Source organism: Tupaia chinensis, unplaced genomic scaffold, assembly GCF_000334495.1.
Source record: "Tupaia chinensis unplaced genomic scaffold, TupChi_1.0 Scaffold000045_1, whole genome shotgun sequence".
Taxonomy (NCBI): Eukaryota; Metazoa; Chordata; class Mammalia; order Scandentia; family Tupaiidae; genus Tupaia; species Tupaia belangeri.
Window position 1 is genome coordinate 4,485,897 of NW_006159501.1, and position 27,688 is coordinate 4,513,584.

Below are 27,688 nucleotides of genomic sequence, written 5' to 3' on the forward strand. Positions count from 1 at the left end.
ACATAGTTTAGACATAATAACACCATATTTTGTAGTTGAAAACTGTAAGACAGTAGATTTTACCTGTTTGCACCACACACACAAAAAGGATGTAACGCGTATGTTAACTAGTCTGAGTTAGCCATTCCAAAATGTAAACATAAATCAAAACATACACTGTAAGTATATATAATTTGTACTTGTCAATTAAAAAATAGAGACTGTGAATTTTATGGTTTACTCCTGGGTAGTATTCCCAAAGGACCTTGGAAATAAAGTAATCCATGACTCACAGTGGTCTTCCTTTAATTATCTGGATGAGCCTTTTTGGAATGCATATGAAACGCTATATTCTATTTGAACAGAAGAATTTTGAGGCTATTATTTACATGAAAGAACATGGGCCATATATTTTCTCTGGCTTTCTTCGTTCTATTATATTAGTCATGTAGACCAAGGCCATATTGATTGGGGATTTGTTTACACAACCAAAATCTGTTTTAAGGTGTTATAGGCTGTTTCTTTAAATCCCTGAGCATCAAGTTCAAATTTTATTTATTTTGCTTTTTCTCCCCTCCTTTGCCTTTCTAAATAAGACCTACATTTTTGTTTGTTTGCTTTATTCTACCTTGTTCGTACTCGGCCTACTTAGTAGTGAAAATAGCTTTAAAGTGGTATGGTAGCTCAAGGAGAAAACGTCAACATTCCTTCTGGATTGCCTATTACTGTAATGTCAAAACCAGCTCAACATTCATTTAAAAGCGTCAACACCAGCACCATCCTCCCCAAAAAACTGGTGAAATTCAAGGAAGGACCGAACGCAGTGAAGGTAACTATGGTGAAATAAAAATAGAACTGTCACTGGAATCAGAAGATAGGGCAGACTTCCTGGGATTCTTGCTTTATTTGGAGGGGGATTTTGAGCACACCAGATACTTCTCTGAGTGTCAAACCACAGGTCTGATGGCCACTCTTTCACGTGCTTATGAAATAATGAGATGAGCCAGCTGCCCTCTTCCAAGATGGCAGCGGCTGCAGACCAGTTCCAGCTGCCCTGGCTCCCCGAGCTGTTCGAAGAGGGCAAGCAGCTCCTGGACGAAGTGGACGCCACCTGTGAGCCCACTGGCTCCCGGACAGTCCAGGCTAAGGAGGCCAGGGCGCTGGAGTCCCTGGAGCAGGCGGCCGAGATGTTGGGGCAGCTCGACACGTTCAGCCTAAGCGAAGACCTGGAGGAGATGGCTTCGGCCGACCTCAAGTACCTGCTGGTGCCGGCGCTGCGAGGAGCCCTGGTCCTGAAGCAGGTCTGGGCGGGCAGGCGTCTGCAGCAGCTGCAGCTGGCTCGGGAGCTCTTCCTGGACTACCTCGCCCGCTGCCAGTACTACCGCGTGGCGGAGTTGGAGCTGCCGCAGGCCGACGAGGGCGCGGAGGAGGAAGGCCGCGCTGCCAGCTCGGGGCCGGCGGGCCTGGTTGCCATGGCAGCGCGGCGGCGGGCCACGGTGGGGCGCCGCCGGCAGCGGAAGGAGCTGGAGCGCAGGCTGGAGGCGCTGCAGGGGGCCGTGGACGGCGGGCTGGCCGACGATGAGAGCGTCCGCGAGTACTACCTCCTCCACCTGCGCAGGTGGGTGGGCATCAGCCTCGAGGAGATCGAGGCCATCGACCAGGAGACGCGGATCCTGAGGGCCAGGGACGCCTGCGGAGAGACGTCGAGGTCGCACTTGCCTCCTCCGGAGAGGCCTCAGGTCAGGCCCTTCGTCCTCGCTCGGAGCAGGGCCCAGGGCGCCGCCGTGTTGGGAGCCGGCTACCCCAGCCAGGCCACCATGACGGTGAGCGACTGGTATGACCAGCAGCGGAAGTATGGGGCGCTGCCGGACCCCGCGACGGCCCCGGGGACACCCGCGCCCGAGGAGGACGAGAAGGCGGTCGGCCAAGTGTGGGAATGGGACGACTGGAAGGACACTCGCTATGGCACCCGGCACCACATGGGCTGAGCCCCTCACCTCGGCCCTGTACAGCGAAGGCCTGGTGTTCAATAAAGTGTCAGACGGTCGCGTGTGTATTGTGCCCTCCACGCGCACGCGCGGCCGGCCGCTTTCTCATCCTTACCGTGGTTATTCTGGGTTCCTAAATGGTAAGCAAGGCCCAGTGAGCAGTGGCTTTGCGTAATCAGTGGCTGTATGAATTGTCTTCAGGAAGTAAGAAAATCTCTGCAGTAAACAAACAACGGTAATGGGTTCTCCTGCCATAGTGGGAACTTTGCAAGTTCGGTTTTCCTTTTCAAGCTTTGAAAGCATGGACCTAGGGAATAACAAAATCACTCTTGCATTTTTCTTTTTTTTTTTTTTTTTCTGGTATGTGTTCATTTTAGTTACAGGGCTATACATTATTATTACATAGATCTTTGATCTTTGTACAATTCATTCTCTTATAGGAGTTTTATCCTCTAGCACAGTGTTTTCAGGTATATTTGTCTTGGTGAGGGCCTCAGGTACTGTTTGGGTGTAGTCTTCTGAATGATTTTTGTGACGCTGTTTCTAATTTGTGCTGTGCTTCAGGCATAGAGAAAAGAGAATCATGTTAATAGCAAGAGACCAATCAAGCAGCAGATACCTGAGAAAAAGGTAAGGGAATCAAATTAATTAAAACAACATCCACAGTTTTCAAAAGTGGATGGTGAAAATGGGTCCGCTTAGTGATAACTGGCTTAATTTTCACTTGACCATAAAAAATAATGAAAAATGAGAAGAATGTGAACTATTAGGCTATGTGTAAGTATTTTCTTTAACGGGACTAGATACATTCTCTAGTCTTAGGAAAAAGTCTGGCAAAGTAAGCACTCAATAAATATTTGTTGTAGAATTTAATAGAAGAGTGATTTTTTTTTTTTTGGAGAGATTTTTCGCTATAGGGCGCGTGCGTTCGCCAGACAGACAGAGAGAGACATAGAGACAGAAAGCGAGAAATCACCCCCCAGGGGGGATGGTCACGCCGCAATCCCTTCTCCATTCTCCTCTCGGGATTTTGGGCACGCACGCACACGCGCCCGGCGTGAGTTTTAAGCCACCGGGTCCAGAACGCGAACCGTGGTGTAGGAGTCCAGTGACATAGCCATTACTCTAACTGCTGGTTCCCTAGAAGAGTGAAATTTGAATTCAAAATTATGAAAGTTATGAAAGTAGAACTTTCATTATAAAGTGTTTGCATGAACAACAAATGCAAATAAGTGAATGAAATCACCATTGCTCTTATGTATATTTGAGTTTTATTTCAATAGGTAAGAATCCATATCCATATTATCAGTGAGTTATAAAGAAATGGATCACAAATTATTACTAATATAGTACTGCTAAGTTTGGTAAGATTACTAAAGTGATTGTTGCTGATTGCAATGACTGTGTAGATTTTTCTTTCCTTCTTTACACAGTACTGCTCCATTCTGGCATGTTGTTTCCAGGACAGTTAAGGAAGGTAAAAATAGAGAAAATGAATACTCTTTCCAGGCCTCAGTATTAAAATACATGTCTATATATATGAGTGGATTTAGTTCTACTGCCTAGTAAGTGTCATTGAAGTAACAGAAAGAAGACTTTTACATATATGCATATGAGTGACTCATACATAGTAACTCTAATGGGTTATGAGTCATAACCCAAATAGATGCAATTGGTATACAACAAAAATGGTAAATATCTGGAAAAAGATGGAATGATCTTAATGCTTTATATAGTGAGAATTGTAATTTTTACTTAGAATATTTTGTCCAGTTACATCTAATGTGATTAATGAATTTTTCATGAATATGTATTATTTTAATATTGTTTCAGATAGATATAGTTAGACTCATGTATATTCTACTTCATTTATACTTTTTCCCCATTTATTTGGACTAATAGGTTTTTTTAAGAATTATTAATTGAGTTTATTATTTATAACATTTTAATTTCTTTTATACATTCAATTACTATACATCACTTAGCTTGTAAAGTGAATTTTCTAACATAAATACCTTTCACACCAGTCCAATTAAGGATACTATACATGTTATCATCAATAGATAATAATCCATTTCGGTGTCCCATAAATGTCTTACCTGTCTATTTTTCTCCTTAATGTCTTTCCTCACACTAATTTTATTTATTATTTTTCAGTTGATCAGAGAGAGGGAGAATAAGCAAGCTACCAGGTCCAGGATTCAAACCTTGGTCAGTCATGTGGGAGTCCAGTGCCTTAACCACCATGCCACCTGCTGGTTCCCTGGACTAATAGTATTTTTACATAACTTATTTCTTCTCCACTAGAATTTTAGTATTCATTCTTTTATAGTTGTGGAAGGGTAGTAGCCTAGAAATGGTAACATATACCCTTAATTTATAAGTCTTAATATAAATTGTTTCAACCACTTTCTAGATAGCCCTGTAACTTGACACTTTAACTCCTATCATTTTCTTTGTAGATTGTTTGTTCACTCATTTTGTTTTTGAAGGTTTACTCTTATTACTGACTTGGGTTGTTTTTATTTCTTAGTTTTGATATTTTTGTTCTAGACCCTTCTAAATAATGATAGTCTTCCCATGGTGTTTATCAAGCCCCCTCAGTTCTATCTGAGTGCTTGGCACAGAGCTGATCTTATATTATCTATTTTCCTGTAGTCATATATTTTGGGGACTAGGGAGGTGGCCACCCAAATATTTTCAACTCTTGTACATTTTAGTATCATACAGCAAATGTAATAGTCTGGCTCTAAATTCCATTTTTTTTTTTTTTTTGATCTTCAGTGTTTTCTTTTTTCTTGAATGTCACATGGGCATTTCATGTTTTTTTTTCCTCTTATCTTTGATCTATTGATGCAGTTTTCTATATAGTACACATTAGCAGTCCCTGTTATGTTGCCACAGCCAAATCAGAGATAATGTGTTAAAAAACTATTTAGTAAATACAAAAGATATTGTACACATCCATTAAAATTTTAGAAATGCAATTAAATGTTTAGAAAATTCTGGAATAAGGGGGATGGCAGGTGGTGGGATGGTTGGGGTGCTGGACGCCAACATGGCCAACCACAGTTCAAGTCCTGGATCTAGTGGTGTGCTTTCTCACCTTTCTTTCTCTCTCTCTCTTGCACATGTGCCCTATAGCAAATTTAAAAATAACAGTAATAAATAAAATTAAATAACTTTAAAAAGAGGAAATTCTGGAGTGAGAACACAAGCTAAGTAATTATAATTTCTACTGGAAATAGTAGGAGGTTTGGAAAACATAGAATGAAATTTTTACTTTATATTCTTCAATGTAAGAATAACTTTTACACTCTTGGAATTGTTCCATTTGAAAGATAGATAGATCCATAAATAAAAACCAAGGATAGAAAGAAAGACCTATAAATAAAAACCAAAGTTTGGTTATTGGCAAAGTCATAACATAAACATTCTTTGGCAAGTACAATGAAAGGGAAAAAAGGAAGAACAACCAATAAAATTGGTGGTGTGAAATAGTGATTGTTATCACAAGAACAGTTGTATTTATTTTTAAAATTTGTGACAAAACATGCTGTAACATGCATGTGAATAATTTTGAAAATTATGCAATGTAAGATTGATATGAAAAATATATAATTTTTTATTTAAAAAAACAGTAACTACTTAAAAAGTGAAAAATGTAAAGACAACAGAAAGTCACAGATGACACACAAAAAAGGAAAAATAGGCCCTAAATTATTTCACTATCAAAGTTGATCAGAGAGAGGGAGAATAAGCAAGCTACCAGGTCCAGGATTCAAACCTTGGTCAGTCATGTGGGAGTCCAGTGCCTTAACCACCATGCCACCTGCTGGTTCCCTGGACTAATAGTATTTTTACATAACTTATTTCTTCTCCACTAGAATTTTAGTATTCATTCTTTTATAGTTGTGGAAGGGTAGTAGCCTAGAAATGGTAACATATACCCTTAATTTATAAGTCTTAATATAAATTGTTTCAACCACTTTCTAGATAGCCCTGTAACTTGACACTTTAACTCCTATCATTTTCTTTGTAGATTGTTTGTTCACTCATTTTGTTTTTGAAGGTTTACTCTTATTACTGACTTGGGTTGTTTTTATTTCTTAGTTTTGATATTTTTGTTCTAGACCCTTCTAAATAATGATAGTCTTCCCATGGTGTTTATCAAGCCCCCTCAGTTCTATCTGAGTGCTTGGCACAGAGCTGATCTTATATTATCTATTTTCCTGTAGTCATATATTTTGGGGACTAGGGAGGTGGCCACCCAAATATTTTCAACTCTTGTACATTTTAGTATCATACAGCAAATGTAATAGTCTGGCTCTAAATTCCATTTTTTTTTTTTTTTGATCTTCAGTGTTTTCTTTTTTCTTGAATGTCACATGGGCATTTCATGTTTTTTTTTCCTCTTATCTTTGATCTATTGATGCAGTTTTCTATATAGTACACATTAGCAGTCCCTGTTATGTTGCCACAGCCAAATCAGAGATAATGTGTTAAAAAACTATTTAGTAAATACAAAAGATATTGTACACATCCATTAAAATTTTAGAAATGCAATTAAATGTTTAGAAAATTCTGGAATAAGGGGGATGGCAGGTGGTGGGATGGTTGGGGTGCTGGACGCCAACATGGCCAACCACAGTTCAAGTCCTGGATCTAGTGGTGTGCTTTCTCACCTTTCTTTCTCTCTCTCTCTTGCACATGTGCCCTATAGCAAATTTAAAAATAACAGTAATAAATAAAATTAAATAACTTTAAAAAGAGGAAATTCTGGAGTGAGAACACAAGCTAAGTAATTATAATTTCTACTGGAAATAGTAGGAGGTTTGGAAAACATAGAATGAAATTTTTACTTTATATTCTTCAATGTAAGAATAACTTTTACACTCTTGGAATTGTTCCATTTGAAAGATAGATAGATCCATAAATAAAAACCAAGGATAGAAAGAAAGACCTATAAATAAAAACCAAAGTTTGGTTATTGGCAAAGTCATAACATAAACATTCTTTGGCAAGTACAATGAAAGGGAAAAAAGGAAGAACAACCAATAAAATTGGTGGTGTGAAATAGTGATTGTTATCACAAGAACAGTTGTATTTATTTTTAAAATTTGTGACAAAACATGCTGTAACATGCATGTGAATAATTTTGAAAATTATGCAATGTAAGATTGATATGAAAAATATATAATTTTTTATTTAAAAAAACAGTAACTACTTAAAAAGTGAAAAATGTAAAGACAACAGAAAGTCACAGATGACACACAAAAAAGGAAAAATAGGCCCTAAATTATTTCACTATCAAATTTTATTCTGAGGTTAATTAAATTGTTCATCAGTAGAGAATACATGAATTTAATTTCTAATGGACCTTTTTCATTCATTCCGTGAACCTCACAAAATCATTATTCCAAACATGCAAATAAAACTATTAATAAGCAAATTTTATTAAATATATAGATGTCAAATGTCTAAGATATTGCTAAAAATAGCATTTGATGTGCATTGATGAAGCAGAATTTGTTCAGAATGATAGGAATTAGGCCAATTGTCAATGCAATTCTGTACTTCATAATGTGAAAGGAAAAATATGATAATCGTGATTTATGAAAGAAGTCATTAGTTAATATTCAACACTAATTTATAATAAAAATACAGAATAAGAAAAATTACATCATTTGATAAAGAACATTACAGGAATCCATCGTAATAAAATTTTCCTGCCCTTTTTACCACCTTGTATTCAGTATTGCACTGAATAGCCTAATTGAAATACAGGTAAGAGTATCCCACAGCTTAATGGGTAAGTGCTAAGCATGGTGAGTAGGACCCCACATGATAAACCATGATTCTAGTCTCTCCCTGGCAGCTTGTAAAACATGGGGGATGCATATGTATGCATGCCCTGAATCCTGATCAGATGAAGAAATGGAGGAAAAAGGATTGCAGTGTGAACACATCGCATTGGAAGGATGTTTTCTCTCTCTCTTTACAGCTGTCTGTCTTTCTCTCTGGTGAGTGCATGTGCCCTCTAAGCAATTTTGAAAAGTACAGATAAGAAAATAAAAAGTATTAGTGATGGAAAAGATTTATGAACTCTTTTCTACCCACAAAATCCAAAAGAATCAAATTCAACTATTAGAACTAATAATGTAGTTTGTTAATTTAGCACTGTACAAATAATTATGCACAAATTTATTGTATCCTTTTAGCACAGTAACATATAATTAAAATATATAAATAAAAGGTGATTATAGACATAATAATAGCAAGAGCTATAGCTATGTAGGAATAATCCTAATATGAAATAAAGGATTATAAATTACTCATAAAACATCACTTTAGAAGATCAAAGCACAATAAATAAAAGGAACACACTGTTCTTAGATAAGAAAACTTGAAATATTAAATGAGGCTTTCATCTTGAAAATTATTTTTAAAACTTATCTCAAAGTAAAATGGATTTTGAATAAAGTTTAAAAAATCAGCTTTAAAGATTATCTGTCAAATTAATGTATCATAAATGTAGAGGAAATTTTAAAACAAAAAAGAATTTCTTTTACAAATACTTTTACTAAAAGTTAGGTTACTTAAAACAGTATGGAACTAGAGGCCGGCAGGTGGCGTGGTGGTTAAGGACGCTGGACTCCTACATGGCCAACCCTGTTCAAGTCCTGGACCTGGAGGCTTGCTCTCTCTCTCATGTTCCCACTCTCTCCTCTCTTGCTCTGTCCCTCTCTGGTCAAAATAAAAAAATGAAATAAATGAATGAATAAATAAAAAAACAAAATAATTATTTAAAAAAACAGTATGGAACTGTATGAAGAAAGCAATATATATTTGTATGGGTGTGTGTGTGTATAATGAAGTATGTATTGAATAAGATAAAGTTAGCATTTCAAATCTGTAGGAAAAGCCTGACTTATTTAGTAAATTACTTCTGGATATTTGCTATCATTTCAAAAATCAAAAAAGATATATCCTTACCTCATACCACATACTAAATAATATCATATGCTAGAAAGATCAAAGAGCTATATGTAAAAATAAACAAATAGATGCCTTAGAAGTGTAAAAAGAAAATATAGTATATCATTTCTATAACTTTGTGGGAGATGAAAAAGACCTTTCTTATGCAGAATGTGAGTCCAGAATGTCAAAGGGAATATATTAACATCATGTTATTAAAAAAAAAAAATAGGCCCAGTAATGGCAATACATTGTGCTTGGTAGGCTGGGACTCCATGGGAAGCCCAGGTTCAATTCCCAGTCCAACCTCAAGGTCAGGTGTGATAGGGCACCTATAATCCCAGCTATTTGGGGAGGCTGAAACAGGATGATTGAGAACTCAGGGCTGGCTGGGGTAACATAGGCAGACTGTCTAAAAAAGGCCAGGCGTGATGCTACCTGTCTGTAATCCTGTAATCACAGCTGAGAGGTTAAGACAGGAAGATCTCCAACATGATGAGATGGTGTTTTTAAAATTATTTTTAAAAGTTTTTGTGTAACAAAAGACACGATAATGACAAGTGAATAAGACAAGTGAAAAACTGGAAAAATGTTAACATAAGCATCATTTTATAACACACTTTGTGTATGTCTGTGTGTGAATAATACTGAATATATACCCTCAGCAAATTTCAAGTATACAATACATTATTACTATAGTCCCCTTACTGTACATTAGGTGTCCAGAAGCTATTCCTTTTGTACTGAATATTTGTATCCTTTGACTAACATCTTCCCATTTCTCCCAGCCCCCAACTCCTAGTAGTCATCCTTCTATTCTCTGTTTCTATGCATTCAAATTTTTTATATTCTGCATATAGGTGATATCATACAGTATTTGTCCTCCTGTGTCTGGCTTATTTCTTTTCTTTTTTTTTTTTTTTCTGGCTTATTTCTTTAAGCACACTTTTCCAAGTTTATTCATGAAGTCACAAAGACAGGATTTTCTTTTTTTTTGAATGTTTTATTATTAAAATTTTACTATTAAAAACTTCAGTAATTAAAATGGGAAGTGTGTGTGTGTGTGTGTGTGTGTGTTCTAATAAATCTTTATTTCCAAAACATGATAGGCTGCCTGTGGACTGTGATTTGGTAGCCCCTAAAACAGGACATGAGTGGATATTTCCATGATGAAACAACAATCTCTCATCAGAAGAGTTACACTCCGCAAAGACTGAGGCAAATAAAGTAGTCCTATAAGTACCGGTTTATAAAGCTCATCAAATCCTATTTTAAACCCTATTACTGGTTAACTTTTGTTTAACAACATTTTAATTAAGTTTACTGTAATCTAATTACCTATATCCAGTTTGAAATAGCATCATTTGGTTCTGTTATGTTAGTTAAGGAATTAACTTTTGCTTTCACCCTCTTTTGTTCTTCATCTCTAAAACTACTCTACTCTTATCCAGAATTTTGTTGTTATAATCTGGGATTTTAGACCCAGATCATTAATACTAACATCATATACACATACTTTTAAGCCATTTTTCCAGCAGCTGTTCATAATTAAGTGTTAAATAATTTTCATGTTCTGCCGTTCTTTTTTGTTTCTTATGTTTTAATCATAATATTTTTATTTTTAACTTATTTTTTATTCAACAGTTTATGAATTTTACTTTCACTTCCTAATTTCACTTAGTAATTTGTGAGTTGATTCTTAAAAGTAAAATTACCAAACATTTCCATATCTGTGGCCTTTCATTTTGTTGCTTTTTGGACCATAGAATTCTTAGTGTACAAACTTTCTTTCTTAAAATGTTCTGTATACATTCTTTACCATATGTAGTGTTTAGAAAGAGAAGTCTGCTACTAAATTTTTGTCATTTCCCCCATCTCTTGGAATCATTTAAATTTTTGTCACCAGAATATCTTTTCTTTATCAAATTTCATTAACTTCTAGAACATTTTCTCTTCACAGAATGAAATGGTTTTCAGCAAAGAAAAGAGTAAGTTATTGCTACATCAGCAACATAGACAATCTCACAGTCTATTGTCAAGTGAAAGATGCCAAATACGATTCCATTTCAAAGAAACTCAAGTACAGGCAAAACCATTTTCTGTTGATGAAATTAAATTAGTGGCACCTTCTGGGAGATAAAATGTTATTTATTTCTTGTCTATATGGCCTTTACATGGATGTGTACATATGTAAAAAATTATCAAGCCGGCGCAACTGTCGTGGGTATAGGCTGCTAAGACCCTGTGCTCTGTAGGCTGGGACCACCTAGGAGGCCCAGTTCAATTCCTAGTTCAACCTAAAGACCAGGTGCAGAGACTCACACCTGTTATCCAAATGACTGGGAGAGGCTGAGGCAGGAGATGCATGAGTTTGAGGCTTACCTGGGCAACACAGCAAGAATCTGTCTAAAAGACAGCCAGGGGCCTCCTAGATGGGAGACTGAAGCAGAGGAAGAGAAACTTGGCAAGATACTTTTTAAAATAAAAATATATGTATCACTGTGCATTCAAGACTTCAGAAATGTACTACATAAATTTCACTTACTTTTCCAGATGCCAGATTTTACTGATAAAATTAATAGAGTTAATAGGATGTAAGACATGGCCAAAATATTAGAAGAGTTTTCTTTTTCTTCTTCTTTTTTTTTTTTTTTCCTTTGGTACTTTTTGGAGTTGAAAATGGTGTCTGTTAACATTACAAAAGAGGATAGCACCTGTGAGGTCTCTTGACCTTTGAACACTAGGCATAAAAAAGTCAGATATGATTTTTCTACCAATTTACTGGGAGTCCTTAAAGACTGCCAGCTTTTAAGAGGAGCTCAAAGCTGGTAATGACTCTCCAGCAGGTCCCAGCTGTAGTGAAGCATCTCATCTACTTTTTGCTCTTATGGACCTGAATATCTAATATTGCTCAACATACTGATAGCAGAGTAGGAAGCTGTAGGTAGCTTGTGGTAAACCTTTGAAGGTTGAATCACAGCAAAATCTCTTAGGGTTTTGAAACAAATTTATAACCTCTTTGGAAAGCAACTGTTCTTTTCAAAGTATTTCTTGGCTTCTCATTGGGTCTTATTAGAGCCCAGGGCAGGTTTGGGCAAACTGTGGCCCCATACCAATCTTTGCTTATGAGCACAGAAAAAATATTTTTTACATTTTAAAATAATTTTAATAAGCATAATGTGTCATAACATGTTAACATGATATGCAATTCAAATTCTGGAGTCTATAAAGTTGCATTAGAACATAGCCATTCTTATTAAGTTACCTATTGTCTATAGGTGCCTTTATACTACCATAGCAGAGCCGAGTTGAGCCACCCTCTCTAAGCCCATAAAACCTAAAATATTAACTATGTGACTATTTACAGAAGACATTTGACAACCTCTTGAATAGATACTTTGTTATGGGTTACTAGGAAACTATAATAACTAGGCTTGTTATCACCACTTGGGTGTTATCTGATTTACCTTGGAATAGCAGTGGGAGTCCCTACAGCATGTCAATTTTGATTGGAAGTGAGTTTACACAATTGGGATCATGCAGGTGCTGATTTTTTTTTTTTTTTTTTGGAGAGATTTTCACTGTAGGGCGCGTGCGCTCGCCAGACAGACAGAGAGAGACATAGAGACAGAAAGCGAGAAATCACCCCCCAGAGGGGATGGTCACGCCGCAGTCCCTTCTCCTCCATTCTCCTCTCGGGATCTTGGGCACGCACGCACACGCGCCCGGCGTGAGTTTTAAGCCACTGGGTCCGGGACACGAACCGCAGTCGACTACGTGGGAGTCCAGCGACATAGCCATTACGCTAACTGCTGATTCCCCAGGTGCTGATTTTATGAGTAAATTGTGTGAGTTCCTTCACATTCCCAGTATCTCTCCTATCCTTACTGGCAGTGTGTCTCCCTTTGACTTGTATCTATGGCCACCTAGCAAGTTCACTGTAAATAATTCTAGATGAAAGTAGATCAAGTCTGGTTTATCCTTGGCTATACATAAAAGTCTGGCATAATCAGAAGTGAATGGCTGAAATTTTCCAGTTCTGCTCAGGGAAAATATTAGGAAAGAGTTGAGAGGATCACTGAGTAGAAAACTGGTTGTGTATCTCATATTCATTTTCTCAGTGAGGAGAAGGCTTGAAGTAAGAAGGTACAGGAGTGCATTGGCAGTGGCTAATCATCTCATCAGAAGATACATGAATAAATCTCCCAGAGTAGGCATAAAAATGTAGAGTGTTAAAAAAAAATGTAAGAGTGTTTATGTCCCCATGAATGGTGATCGAACAAACCAACACAAAACAGCTCTAGAAGAGAAATTCACTATTGGATATAATGGATGTAGGTCAGCCCCATTCTCTAGCCACCCATATGGTTTCCCAGTGGGTTCAACTAAGTGGTTATAGTGGCAAGGATGGAGGCTGTTTATGTGCTCACAACTTTGCCTCATAAATGCTGGCATATCTTCATAAAGCTGGTTCATTAGTTGCAACCAATCCTGAGGCCCTAGGAGTTCTTGCAGACCAGTTAGGTACCTCCTGTAGCTATAAATTATGGGGTAGGTAAATAAGAGGTGGATTTGAGAATAGTTCCTGTCATTATCTCATCTAATTAACCGCTTGCATTCTTTTGGCTTCCCGTCCTTGCTACATTGCCCCTATTGGTTTATAGATTTTAGTACCAAAAGAAGAATGCGCTCCTCAGGGAACCCAATAACAGTTTTATTTTACTGCATTACTTGTTTTCTGCCTGATCATGTAAGGCTTCTCTTACCACTAAAAACAAGCTAAAACAGGGATTGTGGTATTGGCTAGGGTGATTGAGTCCAGCTCTTCAGGGAAAATAGGGTTTTCGCTACCAAATAGAGGGTAATAAAAAGAATGAATGGCACACAGAGAATTCCGTGGAACACAGAACACCTCCTAGTACTACTGATGTTAAAAATTAATGGTAAACAGCTTTAGTCCTAACTGTCAGGACGTCAAGTACTCAGATACATCAGGAGTAACGATTTGAGTCACTTAACTAAGGTCTCTGATGAACTGAAGAACCAGCTGAACTGGAAGAACATAAAGGATAAGTGTATGAAAAGTAAAATAAGAAATATCAACTATAATACAATGATCAGCTGCCTAAATAATACTTTAGAATTTATCCATATTTCCTTCCTATAGCTATATAATTTGATCAATATCTTTTTCTTTCCCTTCAGCTCGCCCAACTATTTGGCAAGTGGTATGAGGGCGGTAGTTATATATGACTGTGGTAAAATCATAAAGAACTACTAACAGGAGAAGTAGCTATTGCCAGGATATATGGAACTTGTCTAGATGGAATAACCAATGTTTTTGAAATCTTTCTCCTTAGGGAGAACTTTTCTCAGAGATCAAGCATTTTTTAAAAAGTTTATCTATGTCTCCCATGACTCCAGAGAGAGAGAGAGAGAGAGAGAGAGAGAACCCCTGAGAGGGCCCTGACATCACAATCTGCCCTGAGCCTTCAGCCAGCTCTGGATTATGGGCTCACGTGTGCTTGGCATTCTCGGGAAGGTCTCTGGACTTGAACTGGCAGCCTTTCCAGGTGAGATTGCCTTGTAGAGTGTTGCATTGTACCACTGTTCCACTGTCTGGTCCCTAGATTAAGCATTTTTAAATATGTAAATTATTATACATTAGACAGAAATGTGTTCTTAAATGTCCTTCACTAAAGGGGTAAACAGTACTGACGTGTCAATTTAACTGCTCAGCATTAAACACTGTTTCTCAATGATCTAAATAGATGAGAATCAGAAATCGAAAGAGGGACAGTTCTTTGCCTACCTCCTGACAGAGCCTGCATCTACCACTATACTACAGCCAATCACTTGTTCCTTTTAGGAAACTGAAACTTGCAAGAATTACTCAGAGGTGTAAGGTCTGAAAAAGGTGATTTGCCTTAGAGGTGAGAATGCAGTGCGAAGGTGGTGAGTGTTCTGAGTCGGACTGCCATTCTCAACATTGCTATGAATGCCTTTCTCGGGGCCTTGATCTTGGCTTTTCTTTTCTTCCCTTGGCTCCTTCCTGAGCCTGTGATGCCAGCCTTCTAGTTGGTTTTGTGAGCTACCTGGTTCCTTTCCAATGAATCTCTTTTTGCTTGTGACCAATATCAGATTCTGTTACTTGACACCAAGATTGCTGCCTCATTCAGTGGACTGACAGGCATCTGAGAATGACAAACATGAAGAAAGGCACCGCCACTGTCAGTAGCTTGCGAGAGAAGCCTGGGCGAGAGTTCAAAAGGAGACGATTTGTTCTCTGAAGAGTTAAGAACAAAGGACAACTACATAAACCCAGGAGTGGGCCAGCGATTTCTAAGTCAGAGATTCATGCAATAAGGTAAGAGAGAGCCAAAGCAATGAGTAGAATTTGCCTGCAATTTACATTATAGTATCATCGCACTGATTATATTTAATCTTTCTTTTAACCCAGTGGTTGACCAAGTATGGGAAACTGATGCCTAAGATGCCCTTTGCTATGGTCTTATAAGGCCAGAACTATTTTTTGTGATAGCACTGAAAAATTACTTATCCTTTTTACTGTGCTGACATTTACTGGGGAAGCAATCTGGTTAATAGCATGAATCAAGGCAGTGGCACCGAACTGTTCTAGTAGGTACTGTAGTTTTCACCGCCATGTACCTCTCAGGAAAACAAACAAAAAGATGATTTTGCCTGAGACTGTCTTTGATGAATGGTATTAAAAACAAAACAAAACAAAAACAAAAACAAAAAACAAAACCAAAAAACTTTTATCTAACATTCAATTCTTGGGTACCTCTGTTTAATATTCTGTAAGATCTAGTGGGAATTACCTACCCAGAAAGCACAAGTTTCAAAGCTTTCTTGTGTCTTAGTGACTTTTTTTTTTTTTAATGGTGGCCCCTGAGACCAAACCAAATACAAAAAGAAAACAAAACAAAACCAAAAATAAATTTACCAGTTCTGTTCATTAAGTCTAAGTAACTTAGTAGTCATTTGAAAAAATAATCTGTCATCCATAGAAGTCAGTTCCTAATGGGAAACCACTGTGTCAATTTCTCACACCTTCTAATCAAATGGGTTACCATCCACACTTCCTGTTGCACTTTTTGTGTGGTAGCTTACTTTTTATCAGAACAACTGTGGAAAACCCAACATTACAAATATATGAGTTGATTTTATTTATCTAAATGACCTAAAGTAGAAAACAAAAAGCTTGAGTTATGTGCTATGGGAAAATAGAGCAAAGCATGCCAGGGTGACCTGGACTCCTGAAATGCCAGAAAAGAGGTATGCCTCTAGAACTCCTGGGAGCAGTAATGGAGGAGTTGTGTATGCATCTGAAAGGTGGCCTGTTGGCAACATGTAACCTGTAGTAAAGTCAGTTTGTCTTCATGCTCCAAGGCCCTGGCAATTGCTTGGTCATTCCAGAAAGGTCTTAGGTATGGAATTTTTTTCTTTTTTCTTTCTTTTTTTTTTTACATTATTTATTCATTTCAAAGGGTATATGTGCTTATGAGAGAATTAGAAAGATGGAAAGAAAAAGAGGAAGAAAGCATCTATTAACAGGATGTGATCCTGCTGCAATTCCTATTCTTCCATTTCCAATCCTATTGGAATTTTGTGCATTGATGTATATGTGCCTAGCTATTTTTTTTTAAGCTTCCAGAGGAGGGAATTGTGGTTAGACATGTGAAATCCAGCTACTTGCCACTATGCCACATGCTGTTTTATGTATTTAACTATTTACTTACTTACTTATTGGTTGGCAGTTATAGATTGTTCTAGTTCTGGGAGAGACATCCTTCTCATTATAGTTATCATTTGATATTTACTCACAATTCTCACATCATTGATTTTATTGCCTCCTCCTTTACGAAGGAAATGCAGTATAGCAATGCTCTCAAATTTCCTCCAGTCTATAGTGAATAGAAAGTAACATTAATTTTTCACCTATGAAAAATCTTTCTCTAAATTTGTGTAGATGTCTGTCTTGAGTTGATTTTTGGATATGAAGTTAGATGGGGGCCCAATTTCTTCCTTCTGCATATGGCTATCCAGTTTTTCTTAAACTCATTGGTAATACTGAAGAAACCATCCTTTCTCCATTAGGTGCTCTTGGAAGAACAACTGACAAGTTGCATGGATTCATTTCTGGGTTCTCTACTTGGTTTCATTGGTCTGTATGTCTGTTTTTAGGTAATGGATCATTTCAGGACATAGTTTCTAATTAGAACAGTCTATGGTAGGGAGCTATTCCTTCTTGGGGCTTTCTTACTGATAGCTGTTAAATAATAAAAGATCTTATCTTAGCATTTCTTTTTTTAAAGATTTTTTCCAAAGGGTACATGCAAAGAGGAGAGAGATAGAGAGAGACACTGAGAGAGAAAGTGAGAAATCATCTCCCGAGGAAGATGGCTACTCCACAATCCTTTCTTCTCCATTCTCCTCCTGGGATTTTGGACACATATATACATGCCTGGCATGATTTTCAAGCCACCAGGTCCAGGACTTGAACTGTTTTCAGCCATGTGAGAGTCCAGTGCCTTAACCACTATACCACCCACTGGCCCCAGCATTTCTTTTTAAAGTTATTTTTTACTTTTGGAGGAATGGAGAAAGGGAGATAGGCAAGTGAATTAAAAAGTAGAGAGTCCTTGCAGAATAGAAGGCATTTATCTGGGCTAGGCTCCTATAAAAGAGACCTGTTTTGTTCTTTGTTGTAGGTAGCAGGGAGAATTTAGCTCTGAAAGGTTTGTTGGGGCTGTCCTACTATTGAAAAATCAATAGCTACACAAGATAGGGCATTAGGCCATATTATGGAGCCTAAATTACAAATACCCTTTAATGTCTATGGAATCATGGCTATTACTAGGCAATTGATCTTGGCTTTATTACTTCTCTCACATCCTGTTCTACATAAATATAGAAGTTCTGAATGCATTCAGAAAGATAGGTTTCAAAACAAATGCCAACATCCAGAGAGAATCAGAATAGCCAGAACATAGGATTTTTATTACCAGCCCCAAATTTTAGTGAAGAAGAATCAATTGTGTAGGGGCACCAGAGTTAATATCATTCCTATTGTTAAACAAGGGCATGCCGCATCTATAATTTTCAGAGACTTGCAGTGCATAAATAGCTAAATGCTCTAAGAATAACTAATGAAGATCAAGGTAATATGAGGTAATTTTTAAATTTTTTAACAATTATGTCTCCAATAATTTCTTACAGCAGTTTTTCTTGATTTCTCCCATTTCACTATAGTTCATTCCTTATGTAGGCTAAAAATTAAAGGTTCCGGTTAAGTACTAGCATGCTCCTATCAGAATGCTAACATGTTCACTGAAAGGGAGAATATTAAAGTAAGAGGAGGCAGGGAGATTGGTGTTATGGGAAAATAAATCTTACTGTCTGTAAGATGTATTGGGAGTAAGGGAGAGATGGAAGCCATGGTAATGAACACCGTGTAGTCTCTCTATAGCTATGACTTGAAATTAATTGAGGTGGACATTTGCTCCCTGGGAGTTATGTTTATATGGGAAAAAGGCATATTTATCTCTGTCCAGATGTAGATATGAACAAAGAGAAACTTAAGCAACAGATTTAGCCTCAAGGTTTTTCTATTATTAAAGTTTCTCTAGAATGAACATCTGTATGGAAACTTAAATTTCAGCAGAATTGTCTTTTGTTCCCAGCTATGTGAATACTGAATACAGTGAGCACAATCTAGTCAGAGGGAGTTCTTTGCACTATGAACTCCCTGGTGCAAAGTAAGAATGTGTCAAAACATATCTAGAATATTCAGCTGCATCAATGACATCCATATGCTTACTTGATCATTCATTCATTCAACAAACATTATGAAATACTTACGTGCTTAATATCAAGTTCTGATCTACGGGCCTAACATACTGAAAATTTTACATGTAGAAACGTTTCCATTATGGGCATATGCTTGGGAAATGCTAAAATGACAGAGGACCTTTCATAGCTAGAGAACTTGGACATTTGCCTATAAACAATGGGAGAATGTCAGAGGGTGTATTAGTAGAATAACATGGTCAAAGTTTAGTTTTAAATAGTTCAGCATGATTACAGCACTGAATATGAATAGGGAGGAAAAGACTGGGCATGGGCTACATTTTAAATATTCCAGGTAAGAGATACGAGGTTCAAAACGGAAGCAGGATAGTAGAGATAGAAAGTACTCACTTGACAGACTAAAAACAATAGGATTTACTTTTGGATGCCAGTTAATGACCTGATAAGATTTCGAGGGCACTGGGCTGTTGTGCCTATGCAAGAAGACTTCAGTTGTAGTATTACTCATATGATTAATTCATTCCAGAGAAGATTTGGCAAGCTAAAATATACAATCTAAAAGTAGAAGTTGGGATTTGAAAAGTCATGTGGAGTTATCCTTTACTACCACCTACTCTGTCATACACTGCTATGCCTTCCTGTTCACATCAAGTCAATTTCCAATGACTATTCACTCATCAGCAGTTCTTCTCATTAACATGTAGTTGGGTCCAAGGTAGTGCTCTCTCTTCCTTTCTCTTACCTCTCCCCTAGCAAACACACACACACACACACACACACACACACACACACACACATATCATAATAACAGAGTAAACAGAGAATATTGATATCAAGCATAAGAAGCTATTTGTTGCTATTTTAGAAATATATTCTAAAATTCCCAAGGCTACAGGTCATCTGTTAATAGGTCTCTAGTGGCATGAGGCTATCATCTTCTACAGAATTCCTTTTATTCTAACAATGTTTCTGACATTTCCACAGTTAAACATCTGGCCTTGTAAGATAATTGATGCCAGGACTTCTGAGAGGTAGTGGGCAGCATTCTAAGCATGTTTGATCTTTTGAGTATGATTATTTAGTGGACACTGATGTAAGGAATGCTAGGTTGTCAACGAACTCTGTGATATGAAATATGAAGAATCTGTGTCTGAATAGGGTGGACCTTAGGTAAATGACCTGCCTGAAGGATCTATATTAAAAAACTATGTTCTAACAATGTTATAGTATATGGTGGCTAAGGGTATGGGTTTTTTTTTCCTCGGGTCAAAGTTATTGTCCAAGGAAGTCCAACCCACTGTGCAATCACAGCAGCTGCAGGGGCAACAGGGCTTCCTAGATGTCTGAGGGAGGGGGAAAGCTGTTTTAAGGACTCATGCCAATTTTAAGTATGGCTTTAGGTATACATTAACATTCAGGAAGTAGATAAAGGGACTAGCAGGTGCTGGTCAGCATTTCAAGGCTCTGGCTAGGTAAACTTTCATCCTAGAGGAGAGCTAGATACAATCCCTATTAGCTGTACTGGGCCATCCTGAGTCTTCAGGATGCTAGGGCCAGAGTAGCAAGTTTACTTCTCGCTTAACTGTAACTGGAGCTTCTCGGTATATACCCTGTTTGGGGTAGTTAACTAGAGATATTTGCAGGAAGGAGTTTTTTTTTTTCATATAAAGGTGCCTGGGATTTTCCATCTGTTAACAACTGTTATAGAAGTCCGGGATGCACTTCAGTGGGGCTCAATTCAGCTTTGTTTCAACTACATTTTTAAATAGACACATTCTTCTTCTGGGATTTGCAATAAACTAACCAATTTTATTTTCTTTGTTATCAGACATGGCACATATAAATGCAGATTTTTATATCCTCCCCCAGCAAGGTGTTTAACTAAAGGATGCATGCACTGGCCAGAGAGAAACAGTCAGTGAGAGGGAAAGTGAGAAATCACCCTCCAGGGGGGTTGACCATACTGTATTCTCTTCTTTTCCATCCTCTTCTCGGGATTTTGGGCACATATGCACAGGCACCAGTGTGATTTTCAAGCTACTGGGTCCAGGACTAGAAATGCAATCAACTATGTGAGAGTCCAGCATCTTAACCACTATGCACCTGATGGCCCTATATATATTATATTTTGTATATTATGGATGTTATATTATATATAGGTACACATATATTGGGGTTTGTGCACTTACTTTCAGTGTACAGCTTGATGAATTCTTATCAATGTAAATACCTCGCAACCACCATCCAGTTCAAGACCTAAATATTTTAATCACTTCAGAAGGTTCCCTCAAGCCTCTTGCATGCCAGGTTTTCCCCCAGAGATAACAACTATTCTGACCTCTATCAATGTACCTTACCTTTGCTTATTCTTGAGCTTCCTATAGCGGGAATTGCACAGTGCTTGGGTGCACCCCCGTGTGTCTAGCTCCTTTCACTCAAGGTGATGTCTTTGTCTTTTACTCTTTAATCTGTGCTTCTGTGTGTCTGTTGCTTGTCTTATTATTATCATTTTGTTCATTTTTAAAATGATTACACCCTAATTTATTTATTGTACTTTATGCTGATGGACACTTGAGTTGTTTGTGGTTTTTAAATAATATGAATAAAGCTACTGTAAGAAGTGTCCTTGGGTGTATGCATATACTCATTCATCTTGGGTATATAACTAAAAGTAGAATTGCTAGGTCACAGGGGAGGTGTGTATTTGTAGCTTCAGTAGATAATACAAAAATGTTTTCCAAGCAAGTGAACATGTTTATCCTTCTGCTGGCAATATATGCAAGCTCCAAAGCTTTACATCCTTACTAACGCCTTGTATTGTTAGTTTTTGGTAGATAGCCTTTCTCCTGTATATGTAGTGCTAACTAATTGTCATTTTAATTTGCATTTTTGATGACAATTGTGCTCTGGTTATTTGCATATTCTATTTTGTAAAGTAGCCATTCAATTCATCATAAATTTTGAAGATTAGGCTGTCTTTTTTGTTATTGATTTGTAGGAATTCATTATATATTCTAGATATAAGTTTTATGTTAAATATATGTATTTTCCTTGTCAACAGATTGGCTATTCACTTTTCACTTTTTTTTTTTTTTGAAAGGTTTTTGCTATAGCATGCATGTGCTCGTCAGAAAGACAGAGAGAGACAGAGAGACAGAAAGTGAGAAATCACCCCCCCCAGGGGGGATGGCCACGCCACAACCCCTTCTCCTCCATTCTCCTCTCAGGATCTTTCGCACGCATGCACACTCGTCTGGCGTGTGTTTAAGCCACCGGGTCCGGGACTCGAACTGCGGTCGACTACATGGGAGTCCAGCGACATAGCCATTACACTAATTGGTAGTCCCAGCTATTCACTTTCTTTTTTTTTTAAATTATTATTTTTATTTATTCACTCATTTTTTTTTTTAATTTGACCAGAGAGAGATAGAGGTCGAGAGTGAGAGAGAGAGGAAGTGAGAAAGCAAGCCACCAGATTCAGGACTTGAACCCTGGTCAGCCATGTGGGAGTGACCAGCGCCTTAATCACCATGCCACCTGCTGGTCCCCCGGCTATTCACTTTTAAAATAACATCTTTTGATGAGTGATTCTTGAGTTAGAAAGTCATATTTAATTTTTTTTTAATTTTGCGATTAATTTTTTTGTGGTAGTGTTTAAGGTATTTCCTCTCTCACTTTTTCAAGTTCATTAATTTTATTTCTTTCAAAACAAAAAAATAGCTTGTGAAAAACCATGTTGAACAGAGAGATAGGCATCCTCCTCAGTATCTCCTCATACCATAATCTTTTCTTTCAGCCCTCCAGTCAGTCAGGTTTTGGGGCATGCATGTACTTGGCATGTTTCAGGTAGATTCAGGATCTGAATTCATGGGTGGCCATGTGACCTTCAGCAGTACTCTACTGCCTGTGCCATTGTGGCTGGGCTGAAATCCTCACCTGTCATGAGCTTCTAGTTGACAGCTTAATTATAAAATCTGATGAGTTTAAATTATTTCAATGTGTACTTTTTTTTGTTTAAGGTTTTTGACAGTAGGGTGTGTGTGTTCACTAGAGAGACAGAGAGAGAGACAGTGAGAGGGAAGGTGAGGGGTCACCCCCCCCTCCGCCCCAGTGAAAATGATCAGGCTGTAATCCATTCTCTTCTTAGGATTTTGGGCATACACACACACACCTCGAGTGATTTTTCAAGCCACCAGGTCCAGGACTCAGACTGCGTCCGGCCATGTGAGAGTCTAGCACCGTAACCACCATACCACCTGCTGCCCCCTCAGTGTGTATTCTTTAAAAGACAAGGGCACTTTTATACATAACCATAATGAAGCCATCTAAATCAAGAATTTGGTACAATATTACTAATACACAGATTCCATTAAAATGTTACCAAGTGTACCAATAATGTTTTTCCGTCAAACAAATAAACCAAAATAATTTTCCTCTAGTCCATGATACAGTTCAGGAGTATGGGTTGCATTTAGTTATGTCTTTAATCTTCTTTAATCTGGAATATTTTCTTTATCTTTTTTAAAAGAAGACATTTAGAAGAACTGATGCTTATTGTTTTGCAGAATATTCCTCGCTTTGAATTTGTCTGCTATTTTCTTAAAATTATATAGAGGTTATATATTTTGGGCAGGAAACCACAAAAATGATGTCATGTCCCTCCCTGTGCATCATGTCAGGAAGTATATGATGATTTGCCCCACTGCAGATGATGTTATATTTGTCATTTGGTTAGGTGGTGTCTGCTTAGTGTCTTTACTGTAAGTGTCCTGTCCCAAAAGCAGAGACAGGCCAGAATCCCAACCCAAATCTGTTTGCACATCATGCCAGATGGTACTACACACAAATCAAGAGGGATAAAATGGTTTATTTCTTATATAATTGAGGTCTTTGTAAGAGTAGGGCAGATCTCTCTACCATGCTCCACCCCTTACCTATACTGTCAAGAAATAACTGTTAAAAAAAAAAAAAAAGAATAACTGTTGACCCCCTCCACAATACAACATTAAAACATCCCCAATGTCTTTTAGGTCTTTTGGGGTCCTGGAGACAACAAATTGCATATTTACAAATTTTGCTTAAGTCCACTTAATATTGTTACATGCAAATTGCCCCACCTTGGTTGGGATTCCCTTTGACAAAAAGGCTCTAGAATTTGTCAAACTTAAAATACATCAGACATTCCTGTTAGTACCCAGTATACTCATCCTGGAGTATTTGGATCACCCTGATGGCATAAGTTCCTAAGGAATTCTAGTGTGGAAAAACTGCCTTCCATAGTCCCATTCCATATGCTGTTAGAGAGGCATTGCTGACCCTGTACTTGGCTTTCCTCTGAAATGGAGACTCTTCTAGGTTTTGAACTTGTGACCTTCTGTTTTCAAGCTGTCCTTTATTTCTCAGATCATGTAATCAGTAACTCACAAACTCACCATTGCTATTGAGGGTTTCTTATTACAGGATGAGCTAAATCGGGCCTTGGTGTATTCCAGCTGTAGAAGAGAGTAGCCTCTTCTGCCCTTTGTGCTCTTTCAGATTTCATGCTTCTCGAGAAGATTACCCTTTTCCCAGAACTCTGTTTTCTTGGGGAGAGGGGGACATTGGCATAAATGAGTAAACAGCAGTGAGAATTTGTGCAACTCACAGGTGGTGTAGCCACCATCTCATGCCACAGGATTCAGTGAGATGTGACTGCTTTTCATGCCTTAACTAGGACAACCTGATAAAGTGTGGGACACAAAGGTCAGCACAATTAGCCAAACTTCAAATAGTCATTTTAGGAGTGGGTACTCTGGCCAATAATCAGTTATATCTATGCATTTTTTACATACTTTGTGGCCACTGTTAAGAAATTATATAATGGATGCCTCTGGGATAAAGAATTCTAGGAATCTCTTGCTTTGAGGATACAAAATGGCTGTGAAAATATAATAATATATGTCCGTGTACATAATAAATCCATAAGACAATACCTCACCAAACACCTCCTATCCTTTTCAGGGTTCCAAGCATCACTGTAGATGACCTATGGTGTGGGAGGCTGCGCACCAGCGAATATCCCCGGTTTCTCAGAAAGCAAACAATTACACAATGCCAAAGGTCATGATTGGCTCCCCTTCAAAAACCTCACCTTCAGAACCATACTCTGATTGGCTACTTCCCATAAAGGCCACAATTGGTTCCCTTCAAAAAACCTGACCTTCGAAACCATACTCTGATTGGCCACTTCCCATAGCAAATTGGTGAGCTTAGAATCCCTCAGATTTGCATAATCCGGCACCTCATGATTGGTCCACAGAAGCAACCAATCATAACCCACCTTTTACAATCCTTCATTCAACCAATCACTGCCCACCAGCATGTATATAACCATGACCCCTGGCCCACAATCTTCAGACGACCAGGAAGACGACACAGATGACCAGGAAGATGACACGGACGACCAGGGAGACGACCCTGAAGACCCTGAAAAGTTGTAACACCATCATCTCCAGACGACCCTGAAGAGTTGTGATACCGTGGTGTCTTCGGATGACCCTGAAGAGCTGTGACACCGTGTTGTCTCCAGACGAACCTGAGGGGCTGTGGCACTGTGTCATCTCCGTGCTGCTCACAATAGACGATGCGATGCATCATCTCCATGCTGTACCATGCTGCCCACAATAAATGGACAAGCCTGAAGACACTGTCATCTCCGTGCTGTAACACTACGCTGCTTGTCCCGGCTCTCACTCCTTCCCTCAGGAAACCTGTTCGACTGTCCCCCCAGGTCAGGACACTATGGACTCATTTCACTTCTCAGAACATGCAGCAGTGGATTCTTAAATAAGGCATTCGATGGAACTTTCACCTTTGTCATGAGCCTTGGGCTCCTATGGTGCCATAATGGCTTACTTTACATTATTCACGATAAATGACAGGAAACATGCTACATTTTAGTCATCAACCAAATATCAGGGATGAATTGTAACAGACTGATGGCATGTTTTGATGCAGGAGGTTTAAACCACATAAACCTTAGTAGGAACCCTCAGCTTAAGCCCACCTCCTAACTGCAATAAAAACCTTTTGCCTGGGCCTATTTTCCTTGAACTCTCAAGCCACTTTTGGACCAGAGTTGGGGAGCCTTCTGTATTGGTCACTGTTCTTCAGAAAAACAGAATCAATGGGATAAATATACATTTTAAAGAACAGATTAATTAATAAGAATTATCTTATATGATTGCATGTGGAGGAAGTCCCATAATAGGCTGTCTGCAAGCTAGAGAAATAGCTGAAAGACTCTGAAGCAAGAAAGTTGGTTCAGTTTCAATATGAGGCATAAAGAAACCCCTGGGAGGACATAGGTAAAAGTCCAGAGTCTGAAAGTTACAGATTTTGGAATATGTCTGGCTGGATAGAGGAATCAGAGGGAACAAAACAGCAAAGAGCTGAATAGAGAAGCAGGGTGAAGAAGGCAATGTATAGGCGTGGAATACATAGCGTGCTCTTGAATGAAGGTCTGGTGGAGGAGGAGGGGGAGAGAAAACATCACCTCACTTTCTCTGTCTCTTCCATGCTCCCAGCTGATTGGATAGGGCTTGCCCCAATGAATGTGTATCTCCTCTCAGCCCACTAGTTCACAGGCCCATCTTGTCTGGCAAAACTCTCACAGTTACCTAGAAACAATGTTTCACCAACTTTCTAGGCATCCTTCAGTCTAGTGAAGTTGATACCCAACATTAACCATCACTCTTTCCTGATTTTACAAATCAAATCTTCTAATAAGATTAATGCAGTTTTTAGTACCAACTCAGTGTGTGTTGGTGTCATCAGTCTTGCCATATGAACCAAATTTTGGGTGGGAATTCATTCAGAAGAGTGACCATCACAGTAGGTACTATTTTCTTTTCATAATTATAATATCTTGCAGGATAATACTTTAGAATGATGTAATTATCCTGTTCCTTGCCAAACATTTACTTTTGGGTTTAGCATTCATTTATGATTCTTATGTGAATGAATTATTAAAATAATGAATATAAATTATGGTATTCTAATTTTAACATTTCTTTTACATTTATTAGTTGACTTTTGACTGTAAAGAAGAGTTTCTGTTAGTTTATCTATGTATTTATTTACTTCAGTATAAACTTATAGATTCCTGTGATATTAAATACGTTACACTTTATTATTATCTTCATTTTGATATTTAAACTATCTCAAATTAGCCAGGCAAATCCCTTTCAAGCTGTCTTTGTGTCCTTTTGGCAAGTCCTCATCGTGTTGTTAATACTTCTTTACTTTCAGTACAATAAAATGTCCTAACATTCATTTCACTCTTGCTGTAGCCCTTGAGTCAGCTCTTTTTTTAAGGAACTTTAGTTAGGAATGATATTTAGAAGCCAAGATCTGGGTGCTGAGATAGCACTGCTTATAAACTTTCTTAGCAGACACAGTCAGGAAATAAATGTATTTATCTACATACACACAAACCCATTTGCATATCTATACATGCAAATATATAACTGTCTATAGATGATTATATTTTGCATCATATATAAATATATAACTATTACTCTGTAAATCTGTATTTTTCATTGGAATTGGATGTATGAATGCAAACAGAAGGTAGAAAAAAATTAGAGAATTTTTAAAAAGGTGGAAAAATGGAATTAAATTATGAATGTATTAAGGTACAAAAAGCTTTGAAATCCATGCATAAGCATAATTTATATATATATTTCTCATGAATTTTTTAAAGACCTAATCATATATAGATATAATACTCACATGTATGTTATATACATATATGTTAAAATTGCAAATATGTGTGTGCATAATTTACATTTACACCAGTACCTCAAATTACAATCTAAAAATCATGAAAATTATTTTAGCTATGTTGTTATGATGCCTTTTTTCTAATG

General features: G+C 37.8%; 1 protein-coding gene across 6 annotated transcripts in view; it reads left to right on the plus strand.

Moving 5' to 3' along the window:
• Nucleotides 1–837: 837 nt before the first annotated feature.
• The window catches only part of LOC102485941 (immunoglobulin-binding protein 1), a 30,662-nt gene continuing 3,811 nt past the window's right edge, over nucleotides 838–27,688 (plus strand). For 2 of the 6 annotated variants that reach the window (XR_001370723.1, XR_001370726.1), the window contains exons 1-4: nucleotides 838–1,718; nucleotides 2,532–2,597; nucleotides 3,401–3,444; nucleotides 15,087–15,312. Coding sequence is in view for 1 of the 6 variants with exons in the window: in XM_014589670.1 (XP_014445156.1) it covers nucleotides 978–1,967 (990 nt within the window). In the remaining 5 variants the exon portion in view is untranslated. Of the gene's footprint in view, nucleotides 2,089–2,531; nucleotides 2,598–3,400; nucleotides 3,445–10,905; nucleotides 11,175–14,438; nucleotides 14,519–15,086; nucleotides 15,313–24,779; nucleotides 24,865–27,688 lie in introns of those variants that run through there. The other 4 variants (XR_001370724.1, XR_001370730.2, XR_333333.1 and 1 more) reach the window with 4 other exon arrangements.